The sequence below is a fragment of the Coffea arabica genome, chromosome 11e (assembly GCF_036785885.1).
Source record: "Coffea arabica cultivar ET-39 chromosome 11e, Coffea Arabica ET-39 HiFi, whole genome shotgun sequence".
In the NCBI taxonomy this organism is placed as follows: Eukaryota; Viridiplantae; Streptophyta; class Magnoliopsida; order Gentianales; family Rubiaceae; genus Coffea; species Coffea arabica.
Window position 1 is genome coordinate 14,383,444 of NC_092331.1, and position 18,157 is coordinate 14,401,600.

The 18,157-nt window shown below is 30.6% G+C and overlaps 1 protein-coding gene across 1 annotated transcript; it reads left to right on the forward strand.

Annotated features, from left to right (window-relative positions):
* The first annotated feature begins 4,640 nt into the window (after positions 1-4,640).
* On the forward strand, positions 4,641-7,923 carry LOC113718085 (uncharacterized). The gene is made up of 4 exons (XM_027243006.2): positions 4,641-4,771; positions 5,720-5,837; positions 6,801-7,356; positions 7,492-7,923. Exons 1-4 carry the CDS (start codon positions 4,641-4,643, stop codon positions 7,638-7,640), a joined length of 954 nt encoding a protein of 317 aa, XP_027098807.1. The 3' UTR covers positions 7,641-7,923.
* Positions 7,924-18,157: the final 10,234 nt, after the last annotated feature.

The following is an 18,157-nucleotide window of genomic DNA, read 5'->3' on the forward strand; positions in this document are numbered from 1 at the left end:
TGAGCTTACAAATAATCTAAGATATCATGATGCAGTATAATGATTTATAAAGATAAATTTGACATCTTACTTTAGGCATTCTAAAACGAAGGTGTAAGGGCTTTTCCTAAGTTTTTTTTTTTTTTTTGAAAAAATGGGATTCCAATAAAAAGTTAAAATGAGCATTTTAGGGAAAAAAATGGTTTTCCCATTTAAATGAACCATACCAAATGCAGGAATGAAATGTACACGTTAAAAAGACCTTTTCATTTCAGGCCATTCCTACATACCACGAGCGGCAAAAATATTTTATCCTCCCATTTCTCTCTCTACTTAAAACTTCCGAACAAAAGAAATGTCATCTTTTTCTCACCCTTTTTCTTTTCTCCATTTCTCTCAATCCTAACAATGAGTTTGTTTGGATAGGAGGTTATTTGAAATATTTATTTAAAATAATTATTGTAACACTTTTTGTTATGTGATGTATGTGAGATAAAAAGGTGAGTGAAAACTGTATTTTTAATGTAAGCAGAAATTTTTTTTTTTTCAAATCTTCCTATCCAAACAAACTCAATGTCTTAGAAATTAAACAATAGCATTATTCAAGAAATAATTTATGAGTAATTATCAACAAGTGAACTATTAAGAAATTAACCATGTGGGAAAAAATATTTTGTTTGTATGTTAGCTCTTTGTTTTTTCTTTTTAAGCAAAAAATATCTTATTTTTGTTATTCCTTTAATTTTCTTTTTAAGCAAAAAATATGTCATTTTTTATTAATCAAATTTTGTTTTATCTTTTCTTTTGGTGCTAAATCAGTCCATGGTAGGTTAAGGTGTTAAGAGTGAGAAGATCACAGGCCAAGGCCCAAGAACGCCAAAGCCCCTGTGGAAAACGAATCATGTTTGTCTCCAAACATCCGTCCAACATATCTTTCTTTCCATGTATTTAGCAGTGTTTCTAGTTAAATGAGAAAATGGCAAATAATTATCTTTTTAACTTATTTTTCTATAAACAACTAACCTTTCAATTCTGTGATGTGAAAATACTTATTTTGATAAATTATCATTTGTTGTATTTTTACTCCATGTTACTAAATCGTATTGAGTTTAGGGAAAATATCTCTTGTAGTAACGTTTTTAGACTTTCTAAGTTTCTATTTTTTATATCACTTGGAGGCCAATTATAAAGTAACTTTATTGGATCACATTCTTATACTTTGCATCATTTTTTGACCATTTGTGTCTAATGTTCAAGTTAACCTTTTATGTTTACGGCCTGAGATTGAAAGCTTCACTAAACGCAATATTATGCCAAATTACTGATCTATACATAGCATGAGCACTTGTTTAGTGAGTGAAAGAATGTTGCTTCATAAATCAAAAAACTTCAGTGCTTTAAAATGTTTGTTGTTGACAATGACTTCAATTATTGTGTAAGTCATTGCAAAATTTCTGTTGTGGTTTCGAAAAGATATAATTACAAAGAAAATCCTCAAGCATGGAAAATAGTTTAGAAGAAAATGTTTAAATATCGAATCAGCACATGCCAAATAATACTCATTCTTTAAATTGTGCTTGTAAGAAAAATTCAATAATTATTCATAAAAAGTAGAATTAGGTATCATCCAACACTTACCGAATTCGACACTTAAGATAGACACTATTATGGAAAGTAAATTTTATTCAAGATATAGGTCATACTGGTTTTTGTTTTTTTCACTTTAGTTGAGTCAGAATATACTAACATACACACACATTTTAGTGTCGTAATGATATATAACAGCAGTCATTAATACACTAGTTGTCAAGAGAATATTGACACAACTTTGGTAGTATCGGCCATTTATCAATTACTACAATATATTGCGAAAAAAATTTACTCCTTTTATCCTTTGGGATTTTCAATAGTTTAAGTCCTAATTTTCATTTCTCAGTATTATAAGAATTGTGAAACCCAAAAAGAATAAATGAGTATGAGTATAATTTTTGGAATATAGGCAAAGGTTCTATCTATTTACAGTATGGATATTTGACTCTTTTTTTGAATATTTGTCCTTGACACACTACTAGGAACATTTTTGAGGATTTTATCTTGTTAGAAGTTACTACTTAAAATGCAATAGAATTTGCAGACCTCAAGACCATCATAATTATACTCCTTTAAAGTTTTGTGATTAAGAAAGAAATAATTTAGTCAAATTAAATTGGGAGCTAGTGAAAGCAGATATTACTTTAAAAAAATAAAAGAAAATGAAAAATGGGAGTTACATTTTGTTCTTTTTTATGTGTATACATAATAACAGATTTCTTTTGTATAACTACCAATTTCTTTACTAAAAGACCTCATCAGACGATGACCATTTTAGATAAGCGCTCCGGTTTCTACTGAATTAAGCAATAGAAAAGGAAAAAAGAATGCAATTTCATTTTGCTTTTCAATTATCAAGGGTCATGGATAATTTATACAATTACTATGATAGGAAAACGACATGTCTGTATCCTTCTTGTCCAAAAATTTTATTTTTCTTTTGAAAACCAAAGACCTTTTTAGGTTTTCATGTTTCTTGTTCTCTTAATTGGGTCTAAATACAGCTGCTAGTTGATATAATACTAAAGCAGCATTGGCAATCAACTTATGTACATCTTTTAGGTCAAAGGATAAGTTAAAGTTTGTCAAAAAACATAAGGAAATAGTATAAAAGGTGCAAGGCAAGGCAAGGCAAATTCTAAGGAAATAATTAAACGTGGTAGCTTAATTATGTAGTGATACACTTAATAAACCCTTTGAGACTAATATGAATAAATACCCAAGTATCTTATCACATACCATTAGTACATCTTATGTAAAAATCATTTTCTCCTCACCTTAATTTTAGCTCAAATGTAGGCCTGTCAATTGGACCATCTGAGTCGGGCTTTCATAAGTTCAGATTCAACTCATTTAATTTGTAACACTTTCGAACTTCGGATCATGAGATTCAGGTTAATAAATATGATGATCATACTCAACTCACAAAATATTCGGGTTTTGAGCCTTATTTGGACTTAGCTCAAGTTCACTTATTGTTCCTCAATTTCTTAACATAATTACTGTAACTATTGAGTTGTAAAACTAATTTAATATTCACAGGACTACAACATTAAACTAATTATGAACAAATAACAGTTTTTAAAAAGTACATAAATCAAGAATTTTTCAACGACATTTATATCTAATTCGTTCAAAAAACATGAAAAATAGTAATAAAACATGCTGTCATAAGCCACATCTTCAAAAGTTGGAATTTCTTCATAGCTTTGTGACTTGAATTTAAACATGCTTGATGACTTGTGTTTCTAGACTAAAAAGAAATCAACCAATATTATGCTAATGCAAAAATATACACAACCAATAAGAAAAATTAGAGGTTCAGTTATGCATTACCAATATTGACTCTCATGAAAGCTAGTAGAAAAGTCTTCAAATGTATTTTTGTGTTCTATAATTTGTACATATTTAGTATTTAGTGATAATATATTTGGATATATAATTATATATAACATCAAAATATAAATATTATATATATATATATATTATTTGTCATCACATGTATAGGTAATTTAATAGTTGGGTCTATATCAGGTTTAAGCCTAATGAGGCCCTAACTCGATTCACACTAAATTCGAGCATAATTTTTAGGCTCGAATTAGAGGTTCAGTTATGCATTACCAATATTGACTCTCATGAAAGCTAGTAGAAAAGTCTTCAAATGTATTTTTGTGTTCTATAATTTGTACATATTTAGTATTTAGTGATAATATATTTGGATATATAATTATATATAACATCAAAATATAAATATTATATATATATATATTATTTGTCATCACATGTATAGGTAATTTAATAGTTGGGTCTATATCAGGTTTAAGCCTAATGAGGCCCTAACTCGATTCACACTAAATTCGAGTATAATTTTTAGGTTCAATCTCAAACCGGCTCACTGAAAAGTTGGGCTAATCGAGCTTTTATCGAGTCGAACGAGCAGAGCTCGGGCTGGCTCAGGCCCATTGACAATCCTACTCAAGCGTTATCCAACTTTTGTCCATACTCGACAAGTAAAATATAAGAAACACAAAACAAAGGATAGAGAAAAGGTCAAAAGTTATAGAGTTCTCCTCTTTCTAACTCAATTGAGGAAAGAAAGAAAGAAAGAAAAGCTTAAAAACTTTTCCCTCATTAAAAATAAAGCTATTTTCATTGCTCAAAAACATCTTTTTTCCCTTCTTAATACTCTTTTACACTTCTCTTCCATGGAGGGAGAAGGAATGAGAAGAAATTTCCTTTATGCAAATAAATACCAAAGGAATCATCACCTTCCCTTTTCCATTCTTAACCCAAAGCCGCACACCTTACCCATATATAGAACTTTATGGGATCAAAAATATTTTTCTCAACCTAAAACTCTAACCAATTTGAAGAACAAAGCAACTCTTGTTCCAATAAATCCTTATTTTATTTCATCTTCATCAAGTAGTCGTGCAATCCATGGCCATCTAGGAGAAGAAGGAGGGCTATTCCAATGGCCAACTACTCTACCTCCTTCTCATGACACAAATAGATTTATCAATGGGGTGGTTTTCTTCAATGAAGAAAGTACTCCAAACTTAAGTCAAGAAATGAATCTCAAAGGTGGGTTTGGAGAGGAAGAAAATGTGGCATCGAGAATACCTAGAGGAACAGGAAGGAGAGAAAAAGGTGGCTTTTCTGTTGCTTTAATCAAAGGCCTATGGACTGAAGAGGAAGACAAGTAAAATCATGGAATACCCCTTTAGTCTCTTTTGTTTTTATTGTTACTTTTATCTATTCCCTTTCTATGGCAACGGCGCGGGGTTCGGGTGGGGAACCCCTCCCCCATCCCCTGCCCCGGTGCCTACAAACTCCCCCCTCCCCCACCCCATCCCTCGTCCCCCACTCCCCCCGCCCCGCCCCGCTTCTCCCGCGGGTGCCCCTGTGGGGCTAATAAAAATTTGTTATATAATTTTATTATGGTTAAATTTTAGCAAATAATCAAGTACTAAAATATCAACATATCATCAAATTATTATTTATTGTAATTTTACAATTGAAACTTATAAAAAAAATCAAACAAAAATTATTTGAATATAATCCAACATGATAAAATAAATATAACTAAAATAGTCAAGTTTTCACTTTTGACACAAATACAATCACCAATTTATTATTATGCTTGTGCTTTTTTTAAGAAAAAATATTATTGTATTAAGTGTAATTAGGGATTTAGTATAAATGTATTAGTAAATTTGGTATAACCAATTAATAATTTGTATTAGTACACATATATAATTATTAGTATAATTAATAATATCAATTATATTATATATACTAATAGACATTATATAATACATATAACTAATAATATCATTATCATAAGTTTGTAACTAATTAAATTATATATTATATATATAATTATATATATATATTTTATATATTTATTTTTTTAAAGCAGGTGGCACGGCGGGGGATGAGTGGGGGGGAAAAAATTCCCCCTGCTCCCGCCCCACCCCCAGCCCCAACCCCCTCCCCATTCGTCCCCCACAGGGCGGGTGCCCGCGGTCACCCGCCTCCATTGCCATCCCTAGATCTTTATCTTATTTATAACATGCAAAATTAGTTTTATGCTGAAAGCATTGGCTAATTTGTTAGCTTCCTAATTTCCTTTTTTGTTGTTATGCAGTACACTAAGAAGGCTAGTGAAGCATTTTGGAGTGAAAAAATGGGCAGAGAAAATGGTGGGAAGGACTGGTAAGCAATGCCGAGAGAGATGGCATAACCATTTGCGTCCCAATATTAAGGTTTTTTCAACTTACATATTTTATACCTTTTTATCATTTTTTAGAGCCATCTTTTGTCACTTGATAGCTAAAACTTGATTTTCCATGATGTTTGATATTATCTTGGTCCCTTAGTCGTTCTTTCACATGATTCGATTGTTTATTTTCCATCTTCTGCCTTTCCTTTGCCAAGTAAGGTTCATAATTTTAATAGAAAGCAGTAATGGATCTAAGAACTTGGATTCTCTGTAGATTTGGTGCTAAATATTTTCCAAGGTTTGTCTATGAGAACCCCCCCCCCCCCAAATTTTGATTATGTTATTTTTCTACTTTCTTTTTTCTTTTTTGGAAAAATAATATTCTCCCAATTTCCTTATAAGTAGATTTACAAATTAAAATTTTGATTAATGATGTTTCCAAAACAAATGTAATTATTTGTTCAATTTTTGGATATTGTTTACATCTTTATCATCTATCACTCACATTTAGTATGTACAATAATTCATCATCAATATTATAGTTTGGGGTTTTGCTTGAAATCAAGACTATAAACATACATATGGCCAGTTGTTGGTGTCCAAGATTTTTACTTTTTTTTCAATCTATAGGGATAGCATCATTTGTCTTTGAAATATGATTTTTTTATGTAAATAAATGTATATAGTTTTCTACCATTATTTTTCTTTTGGGATTTTCTTAATTTTTTAAATCAGCATTTTAACATGTTAACTTGCTAGGGAGGTATATTCTATTGCATTTTGTCATATTTGTCACCTTTCTCATATTGTTCGAGCCCATATTTCATGTGATAGGAGAAACTCTTTTTTTGACAAAGGAATCATGATTTGTTATGAAAGATTTTTGTCTATGACAAAGGAATCATGATTTTTTTAATGCAATATTGATTTTTTCTTATAATATTTCTACACTTGTACTAGTCTAATGTTCAACATTTGTTGTTTGTAAATATTTATCTCATTTTAGAAGGACACTTGGAGTCCGGAGGAAGAGAGACTGTTGGTGGAAACTCATATGCAGGTTGGAAATAGATGGGCAGAAATTGCCAAAAGAATTCCAGGAAGGGCCGTGAACTCCATAAAGAATCACTGGAATACCACAAAAAGGAGACAAAATTCAAGGGGAAAGGTCAAGAAACCGGAAAGGGTGCAGAACGAAAGAAATCAGTCAACTATTTTGCAAGAGTATATCAAAAGTACTTATCCCAATAATAATTCCTTAACCACCATTAGCGTAGACCTCAGCTCTACCATCGTGATACCAACCAATAGTGCAACCACTTGCCCAACTTTTCCCAATTCCATCATATCAGAGGACCCCTCATCAACTCATTTCAATCTGCTTTATCCAGAATTATCTCAATCCACCACTGATGATTCCCTTTTCTATCTCACTCAACACTCTTATGATGATGAGATAAACTTTATGCAAAACTTACTTGGAAACAATAATCTCAACGCCTTCTTAGTTGGTGAGAATGATAAAGGAAAGGCTCTTCTAGACATTGGGATCGATCCAAAAGGCAAGTGTTCTATTTCGTTTAACCCTTTTAGATATAGCAGCTCTAATGATAATAATCAGAATTTTGATAAAAATTGGAATTATGGGCTTTATTCATCTTATATTGAATAAAACTTGTTGACCAAATCCTTTTTAGGTGATCAAGAGAATAATCAATCTGCACATATAATGGATGAAGGTAATGCCTTAACTGCTCCTCCTGAGATCTACCCCAGCAACATGAACATGAAGACAATAACAATGGATCAAACCAGTCCTTCATCAAGAAAGGAGGTTGACTTGTAGAGATGGTCTCAAATTCACAATTTTCTCGCAAGAATGTTGCTAATAGCTTTGTGTTCTAATATTGATTTAGTGAAGTGATACTCAGTTTTTAGTGTCCTAAAGAACTTTTGGAGTTTTACAAGCTTTTAACTAATAATTAGAACCAAAATTTGAGCACCTCTAGTTTAGTTCTAATTTCGGTTAGAATTGGCATATTCTGGGTAATTTGCTTAAGAGTTGTCAAAAAAAAAAATGTGACTAGTGGCAATTATGTTTTATTATATGAATGATTTTCTTGTTTTTATTCTTGAATCTTGTAATATTTTGCTCTCTAGGTGTTAGTTTTGTGGTTTCAATTACATGCATAGGCATTATCTTTTTTTTTTTCTTGAATCAGTGTATCCTTCTTTTATATTTTTCAATTTTCTATTGTTTCTGCCATCCTACTTTCTCAAATGGCTAGTGTCCTTCTCTGGGTTCTAGTTGATAAAAGTTTTGTTTCCCTATAAAATAGAAAAGTACAATACTAAAGAATGTTCCGCAATCATCCATTAATCCTTGCATTCTGCAAAGTATTGTTTGTATGGTGATGAAAGCATCAGTAAAGTCAAAGACAAAAAATACTTACTATTTTTTTTTGTGTCTCAACATAGTTCCATCATGTTGTGATACTAGAATGGACTACAAAAAAGGACACTTCTAATAATGGTAGATTAGTACTACAAGTGTTATTAGATACTTTGTGATGGTTTGCTACAAAAACCAATGTCTATTCTTAGGATTATTAAAATTTTGAATCTTTTTTAAAATTAATATAAACAGTCTTAAATGGTTAATTTTAACTATATATTATCATCATTACTATAATGATAGTTAATGATTTCTCAATAATTTGGATGATGGCATTTTGAATATCAAACCTTTGTCGACGTAAAAAAATTGATAGGCTAACAAATGTGTTAATTAGTTCCTATCTCAAAATACTAATCAATTCGTTCCACAAATAATGGTGAAACTCAAAAAGCTTCACCTATTTTGATAGCAATGGGAGAAAATATATTTGTGTCAACTTTTTTTAGGATAAATAAAATTCTAAAACTTTTGAAAATTAATACTAATAGTAGTAAATGGTTAATTTTAGCAGTATATTATTACCATTACTTTAACAATAATTAACAATTTCTCAATAATTAAAATGATGTTATATTGAATGCCAAAGCTTCATAGACATAAAAAAATTTTGGTAGCATAACAAATTAATCAGCACTATCTCTTAAAAAAAATAATTTTGGTCCACCAACAATATTGAAATTCAAAAAACTTTGGTCACTTATTTTCATTACAAAGAGTGATAACGCATTTCTATTTACCAATTTGCAAAAACTCATGGTCACTTTTTAGGATTTGAAACTTTTGAAAATTAATATTAATGGTCTTAGATGGTTAAATTTAATGATATATTATCTTTATACTTTAAAGATAATCAATGAATTCTCAAAAATTAGAATAGTGTCATCTTGTATGTCAAAGATTAGTCGAGATGAAAAAAATTTAAAAGTATAATAAATGCGTTAATCAGCACCATCTTAGAAAATTAATTGGCAGGACCCATTAATGATGTTCAAATTCAAAAATTTTGGTGCACTTATTTTCATATGCAAGGAGGGAAAATACATTTCTATCAACCATTTATAACAAAAATAAATTTTTTATTTCAAATAAATAAAATAATGTGGTGATTACTTTCATGATAATTAATGACTTCTCGACAATTAGAATGATGTCATTTCAAACTTAAAAATTCATAGACATGAAAAAAATTGGTAGCATAGCATAATAAATGTGTTAACTAATGTCATTTCAAAGAATTAATCGACTAACTCCATGAATGATATTGAAATTTAAAAAGTTTTGGCACAATTTATTTTCATAGCAATAAGGAAAAATACAATTCTATCAACTATTCTGCAACAAAAATAAGAACTTTTATTCAGAATATATAAATTTAAGAAATTTTTTAATATTAATATTAAAGGTTTTAAACAATTAAGTTTAACGGTTCATTATCATGATCACGTCAATGATGACTAATAACTTCTCACCAATTAGGACAATATCATTTCGAATGCCAAAAAATCATTGACATAGAAAAGTGATAGCATAATAAATGTGTTATTCAATGCCATCTTCAAAAATTTATCGACATGGTCCACCAGTGATGTTTAAATTCAAAATGTTTTGGCACAGTTATTTTCATAGTGAGGAGGGAAAGTACATTCTATTAACCATTTTCAACAAAAATGAGGATTCTTTATTAAGATAAATAAAATTTTAAATTTTTTAAAGTTAATATTAATGGCTTTGATGGTTAAATTTTATGGTATAGTGTCATCATTACTTTAACTATAATTAATGACATCTTGACAAGTAGGGTTATGTCACCTCAAAGATTGACATGATAAAAATTAATAGTATATAAATGTGTTAATTAATAACATCTAAAAAATTAATTGACTAAATCCTCTAATAATATTTAAGTTGAAAAACTTTTGGTGAACTTATTTTCATAGCAAGAAGATAATACATTTCTTACAAGAATCATTAAAGTTATTTATTCAATCATTTTGCAACAAAAACAAGATCTGTTTTTAGGATAATAAAATTCTGAAACTCTATAAAATTATTGTTAATAGTTATAAAGAATTAGGTTTAACACCACGTTATTGTAACTATTTCATGATAATTTTTTGATTTCTCGATATCTAGAATGATGTTATCTCGATTGTCAAAGTTTTTTTTACTTGAAAAAGATTTGATAATATAATAAACGTGTTAATCATTCACATATCAAAAAATTAATTGATTGGCTCCCTAAAAATATCAATATTCAGAAAGTTTAATTTGCACTTATTTCAAGATAAGAAAATATAATAAGTTTTTATGAAAAATTTGAGATTAATTATTCAATCATTACCTTTTGAACTAGTTATTTAATTAAGAAAATTAAACTTAGTACATGACCAAGAATTTTAGTACTAGTGTTGATCTGTGCCCTCTTTTGCTTCTCAACAATCTTGTTTGGATTCAAAAAAGTAAATGAGATAGTCAAAGATAGGTTATTTTGCCCAAGGATACAAACCTTTTCTAGCGTGAATGTTTTGAGTTAATTCTCAGATAAAGTTAAATGACAGTAGGACAAATACATAATGGTGCTAATAAGAAAAATATCAAGAAAGGATAAGGGTGCCAAATTTCCTATGGTTTCTTTAGCTCCTATTTGGTTTTCCTTTTAATAAGGTTTTTTGAGTGTATTTTTGCAATTTTTTTATAGTTTAAATTGTCACATGCCATTCTTTTCTTGGAAGAAAGACAATTCATTATCGCTTTTTTCTCCTCCCCATGCCAAGCATCATGCAACCTTGTCTTTTTAGGTGCACACAAATAATGAGTTGTATATATAAATGTAACGGTTTCTTTTCACTTTTCTTGATAATAAGCAGCTTTTCATTTTATGTTCTTGCATTTGACTTGCTCATTATGGGTAAAAGTTGGCTAATGCTTGAGGTAAATTTAAGGCAATGAGAAAATAGTTTTCACGTAAGATGCAGTGCTGATATATAATAGGATATTGGGATTTATATTCATTAGTCTTAAAGAATTTATTAGATGCATAATTACACAATATTTTTAACTCTAAAAGATGCATAATTACGCAATTAAGATGCCACAGTTTATTGTTTCCTTAGTATTTACCTTGCCTTGCATTTTTCATGTTATTATGATATATTTTTGGTGAATGTTAACTTACCATTTGGCTTCAAAGATTTAAGTAAGTCAATTGTCAATATGGTTTAACTATTAAGGCAAGTATCAGGTTGAACAATGACTGTATTTAGACATCATTAAGAGAACAAGAAACATGAAAACCTAAAAGGGATATTTCATTTTCAAAGCACAAATAAAATTTTTTGGCAATTGGGAAATATAAATGTAGTTTTTCTCTCATATTAATTAAATAAATTACCCTTGATAATTGGTGATTGAAAAGAAAAATGAAATTGCATTCATTTCTCTTTTCTGCTATTACCTAATTCAATAGAAAATGGATTTATTATCTATATTGGTCATCATCTGATAAGGTATTTTAGTAAAAATAAAGTGGTAGCTATGTAAAAAGAAATGTCTTATTATGGATATACATTTAAAAAAACGAACAAAATGTAATTCTGTGACAGCCCCACCTTCCCCTAAGGCGAACCAAAGGGGTTAGCGGACTGCCTGCCCAGCTCTTGTCAGGACTACGGTACAGTTACATCGTTCTATAACGTTCCGGAACTCACCAATGCACGCAAACAAGTCAGAAAACACAAAATAAAAAAAACGAAAATTTGCGCCGAGGATGAATAGTGCAGGCCACGTCAGAATCCGGCCGGAATCTGGCCGGATTAGCGGCCGGATTCTTGGCCGGATACTGTCCAGTGAGCAAACAAATTTTTTTCTTTTGCCGTTTGAAAGCCGAATCGCTCCGAAGTTCATCCAAACATCAATTTAACATATAAACATATATATATACAATGGAAATCAACATTTACAACCATAATGGCATGCCAAAACCATTCATTAAGAAGTACACATTCGATTTGCCTAACAAAAGGAAATGAACCCGTTATACATTAGGGTTTCACTTCAAGAGCGATACAAAAGACATTTACAAGCTCAGTATGGCAATTGACTATCCAGTCCATTTTCAAAAGCAAGTATATTCCTGTAAGGAAAACAAATAACACGGAATGAGCCAAAGCCCAGTGGTATACCACCCAATAAGCAATCAAAGTCATATAAGAATGAACCTTCATTTAAAGTGCTCAAATAAGCAATGAAGCAAAACGGTAAAAGGATACGGTCGGCTCTCAAGAGCCCGTTTCCACGCTTGAAATCTTGAACCAACCTCATTGACTCTCCGTCAATGTTATAAAACCAAACCGTAGACAACTCTTTACTTCCATTCCTTCCACCAACATACCCCAACCGGGCCCGCACTCCATTTCAGTAGCTTTTGGTAAGACTCGAGTTTACCGGAACCAAGGGTCTCATTACCACAAGGTTCCCCAGTACAGTCCCCGTGGCAATTCAATCGTCACGACCAAGCCCTCGCCGGCTCGATCCAATTGACTACCAAACGGGGTTGAGCTCAGTAATGCAGTATGGCCGTTGGACATCATCCAAACGACATCAATTCAGTTTCCATGAAATGGAATTCGCCAACCAATATATCAAGTTCAGTAATGCAATAAAGCGGTAACCAATCAGTGACAATATCAAAAGAGGTGAGGGCGGTCAAGTACACCCTCACCTTGATCAATTTCAATATCCAAGTAAGCCATTAAGGCATCACATAACATTTAACAAGCCACATAGTAATCCATCAAGTGAGTAGTATACTCACCAAGCAAGTAAGTGGTATTTCATGTACCACGATCACCAAGCCGTCGAGCACTACCTTCAAGCCCTAGAACATGGAACACATACAATGAGACTCGAGAACGAGTCACCAAACAATGCTAAACACAACCCCAATAGGGTTTCACATGCATAAGTAGGCATGATAGCAAACCAGAAATTAAGATATGGCCTTAACTTAAGCCTCGATAGAAAAACCGTGTTTGATCTTATAATGCGGTAATGGCGTCAAATTCACTACGGTTATCGGTTGGGGGTGTAAGACCCACCATTTCGAAGCTATGAAACAGGGCTACAACAATGTAGAAGGGCACTCAATCCAGTTCCTAGCTTAACTAGGTCAAAATTGCAAAATACTAAACCAGAAATACCAAAACAGGTTTGCAAATCACCAAAAACTGTAATCAGTATATCTCAGTCTATACAAGTCCAATTGCCGAAATTCCAAAGACATAAGTTAGCTAAGACATTCAGCTACATTTCATCAGAAGACACCAACTCCAAAATCCAAACCAATTCCAGTCAAAATGGCCAATTACTATCGCAGTTTTCGCATTCTGTCCACAGCAGAACAGCTACAGTAATTTCGTCATAACTCATTCTACATTAACCCAAATGCCCTGAAATTTTACAGGCACCTCAAACACATCAATACCTACAACTTTCATGTTTTGAGCAAAGTCTAATTCGGCCTCTAACCCTATGATCAAAAACCAGACAGAATTGGGGAATTAAGAACCCTAACTTTTCAATTTCACACCAAATCCCAAATTGATTGCATTGAACCACATTTCACATCCACTAGAGCCATTATAGTCCATTGCCAATCATCACAAACAACCACACCATCATAATCCAATTAAACCAGAAAAATCATCATAAAATGGAAAACTTCACCAAATCAATTCCAACCAAGATAAAAACCAGAAATTTCAGCACTCTTATCACTAGTAAGCACAACATAAGCATCATTAGGTGTAGTAGGGTGTTTCAAGCTTCACTTACCAAGAAACAAGAGAGAGGAGGATGTTGAACACCTTAATCCTTCAAACAAAGTTCACCAACACACTTACTATCACAAGGAGCAAAGTTTTTATGGAGTAGAACTAACTTAAGCACTTGATTTGGTGGATTTGGACTTGTTAGAAGCTTGAATGTTGAAGAGTTTTGTCTTCCTTGGAGCTTGAGAGGGCCGGCTATGGTGGAGAGAAAATGAGGGAATTTTAGTGAATTTTTTGAAGATATTTACTAGTTGGGTCAAAAGTCAAAAATTTGTCAAAAGGTGAATAGTGTTTCTTAAGTCATAACCAATGAGAAAGTGACATGTGCCATCTCATTAAATGCCTTCCTATCTTTCTTTTCTCTCTCACATCAATCACTCAACACCCGATAAATTTCTCACAGTATCCGAAACTTAACCTTATTGGCCGAATTTTTCCGAACTTTTCGCACTAGTGGGTCCCACGTCCACTATTCACTCTTAATTTTCTAAAATTCTCCAATGCTAGAAAAATCATCTTAAAACTATAATTGCTCATAAAATCCACTAAGAAAATATTTCGAAGCCAGAAAATGCAGAAAACATGCAATTAAGGGGAAATAAACCCTAGGAAAATAATGAGGGTTTTACGGGTTCTCACAAATTCTCGTTCTTCTTTTTCTTTTCCTTTTTTCTTGTTTGAAAGTAATCTTTGCTTTTCCTATATCAAACTTTAATTTGGATAAATTACTTCTTTCCTAATCACAAATTTTAAAGGAGTATAATTATCATCGTATGGAGTCTGCAAATTCCATTACATTTCGAGTACTAACTTCTAACAAGGTAAAATGATTGAAAACATTTTTACCAGTGTTCAAGGACAAATATCCATAAAACAAAAAGGATGAATATCCATACCTTAGATAAAGAGAACCTTTACCTATATACTTCAAAAATTGTACTCATATTCATTTATTCTTTTTTAGTTCCACAATTCTTATAATTCTAGGAGATGAAAAATTAAGACTAGAGTACTGAAAATTCAAAAGGATAAAAGGAGTAAAATTTTTTTAGTAATATGTTGTGCTTATTGACAAATAGCCTATAGTATTAAAGTTGTATTAATATTCTCTTGACAAATTGAATATAAAAAAGTGCTATTACACAATGTTTGCAACACTAAAATATGTGTGCATATAATATATTCTGACTCAATTAAAGCAAAAGGAAAAACCAATATACCTTGTATTTTAAAAAAATTCACTTTCCATAATTGAATCTATTTTAAGTGTCGAATTCGATATATGTTGAGCATATTTCTACTTTTATACATAATTGTTGAATTTTTTTTCTTATGATTACAATTGAAAGAATGAGTATTACCAGACATGTGCCCATTCAGCATTTAAACATTTCCTTCTAAATTATTTTTCATACTTGTGGATTCTTTTCTAATTTTATCTTTTTGAAACCAAAAAAATTTTAAAAAATACTTGCTATAATTTACACATTAATTGAAGTTATTGTCAACATTAAACATTTCAAATTTTAGTAGTTTTTTGCTATATGAAACAATATTCTTCCACTTACTGGATAAGTATTCATGTAATGTATAGATAAGTAATTTGACATAATATTGTGTTAAATAAAGTTTCTGATTTCAGGTTGCAAACATAAAAAGTTAATTTGAGCATTAGACACAAGCAAATTGGTCAAAGAATGATGCGAAGTATAAGAACGTGATCCAAAAAATTTCTTAATAATTGGCTATTAGGCCTCCAAGTGATAGAAAAACTAAAAAAAATTAGAAGGTGTAAGAACATAACCGTAAGAGATATTTTGTCTAAACTCAATACCATTTAGTAATATGGAATTTTGTGAAAGTGCCACAAATGATAAATTATCAAAATAAATATTTTCATGTCAAAAAATCAAAAGGTTAATTGTCTAAAGAAAAATAAGTTAAAAAGACAATTATTTGCCATGACATCATTTAATTGGAAACACTACAAAATAAAGGAAAACGTAAGAAAGATATGTTGGACAGATATCTTAAGGTAAGTGTGATTAATTTTTCAAAATTGCTGATTACATTCATCTATTCAATAGGGCTTGACATCTTTTGACTTTGGGCCATGATCTCCTCACTCCTAACGTCCAACCAACTAGAGACTAGATTAGCACCAAAAGAAATGATGAAAATAATGAATTTATAAAAAAAAAATGACATATTTTCTGCTTAAAAGGAAAAACAAAAGAAATAACAAAAATAAGATATTTCTACTTTATAAGAAAAACAAAATAACTAATTAGCACAAAAAGAATAGAGAAAAATCATTGATATATAAAAAATAAGATGTTTTTGCTTAAAAAATAACAAAAAATAAGATATTTCTACTTCAAAAGAAAAACAAAATAATAAACATACCAATAAAAAATTTTCCCCACATGCTTAATTTCTTAACACGTCAACCGTTGATAATTACTTATAAATTATTTCCTAAATAATGTGACTATCTAATTTCTAAAAATTAGTTAGGATTGAGAAATAGAGAGAAAAGAAGAGAAAGAGGAGACTTTTCTCTTAGTTGAAAATTTTAAGTGGAGAGAAAAGAAAGGGAATAGAGAAATGCGAAGGAATAGTCTTATGGAAATTTTCTCTCCAAAAGTGAAGAGAAATAGAAGAAAAGTGTTCTAATAGCATTAAAAAGACTTGAATTGCCATATTTCTTATTACAATAAACATCGACACTATTGAAACTGGGGATAGCTAAATAAAAATATACACTTATACAATGTTCCATCCTATTACTCCCAAATAGTATGAATGGGAATTGCAATCCTTTCTCCTCTTTCTTAAGTTTTCTCCTTTTCTTTTATCTCCTCTTCTAAACTCCCAAACTAGGCCTAAGATAGTTATTTCTTTCCTTCAATGTTTTTTTCATTGGCGGATTACATTTGTACCTTTAGCATTTAGCATGTAAGATGATGTTAAAGAGAACTAGTATATTAGTATCTTTCTTCATGGTTCCTATTGAAGTTAAAGTTTAGTGTTACTAAAATTTAATTTATTTTTCTTTTGTTAGCTTGGAAGAAGTTAATAAATGTTTATTAATTTGTCAATTAAATGCATTTGCTATGTAGTAGTAAGTTTTTAATGTTGTAAATTGAGGTTTTTCTTACTGAATATTTACTTAAAGATTTTTTTATGTTGATGCCATTTATTTGTGGACCATGACACATGAATTGACCATCATTTGCTAGCCTCTATTTCGAGCTCAATTTTTTTGGTGTGTCATTTAAACTAGGTTGAAATCAGTCACATCAACAAGTGACCTATTTCAACCTTTTTTTTTCTTTTAATAACTCCAACTTCTTGATGTAGGAGAAATTCTATAGATTTCGAAGGTTTTCACCTTCTTTTGGCCTTGTAAAGTATCACGACATCTTTACCCTGATAAAAAATATTTCAACAAATAAACATAAAAATTTGTATCAAGTTATTTTCAATGCATCAAATAAAATAATTGATTGAAAATTTTAGCAAATTAGATTGACAATAGAGTCACCAAATGCTTTATTGACGAAATTGCGAAGAGTGACCGGAACCTTAAAGTTATTATTCTAGCAATAGAAATAGGAAACTTGTTTAAGGAACCAACCACACTGCAATTAAAGTGTAAAAAGTGTGATAAGTTAATTGTAACATCAATATCTTAGACAAGTCTCAAATAGTGTCAGGACAGGAGAAGGCAGAAAGCTTAAGCAATATTTGATTTTCTTTTGAAATATATATCAACAATCACTCCAAGATAACTTTACATAAATGTTTGTAAGTGGTAGCACTTGTTTAATTTAAAAGCCATATAGAGTTGAAATTAATGACAAGTTCAAGTAACCCACTAACTATTACAACAACCCAAAATATTGGCATCTTTATTATGTCAGTATAACAATTAAAACAAAGTTAAATTAAGATTAAATGTAAACTATCATTAAGTACATAATCCCATTCATTGAAATGCAAATCAACAAGACTGCAAATTGTAAAGATAATAAATTGTTCAGCAACACCATTGAAGCTTTATTAAGTGATCTA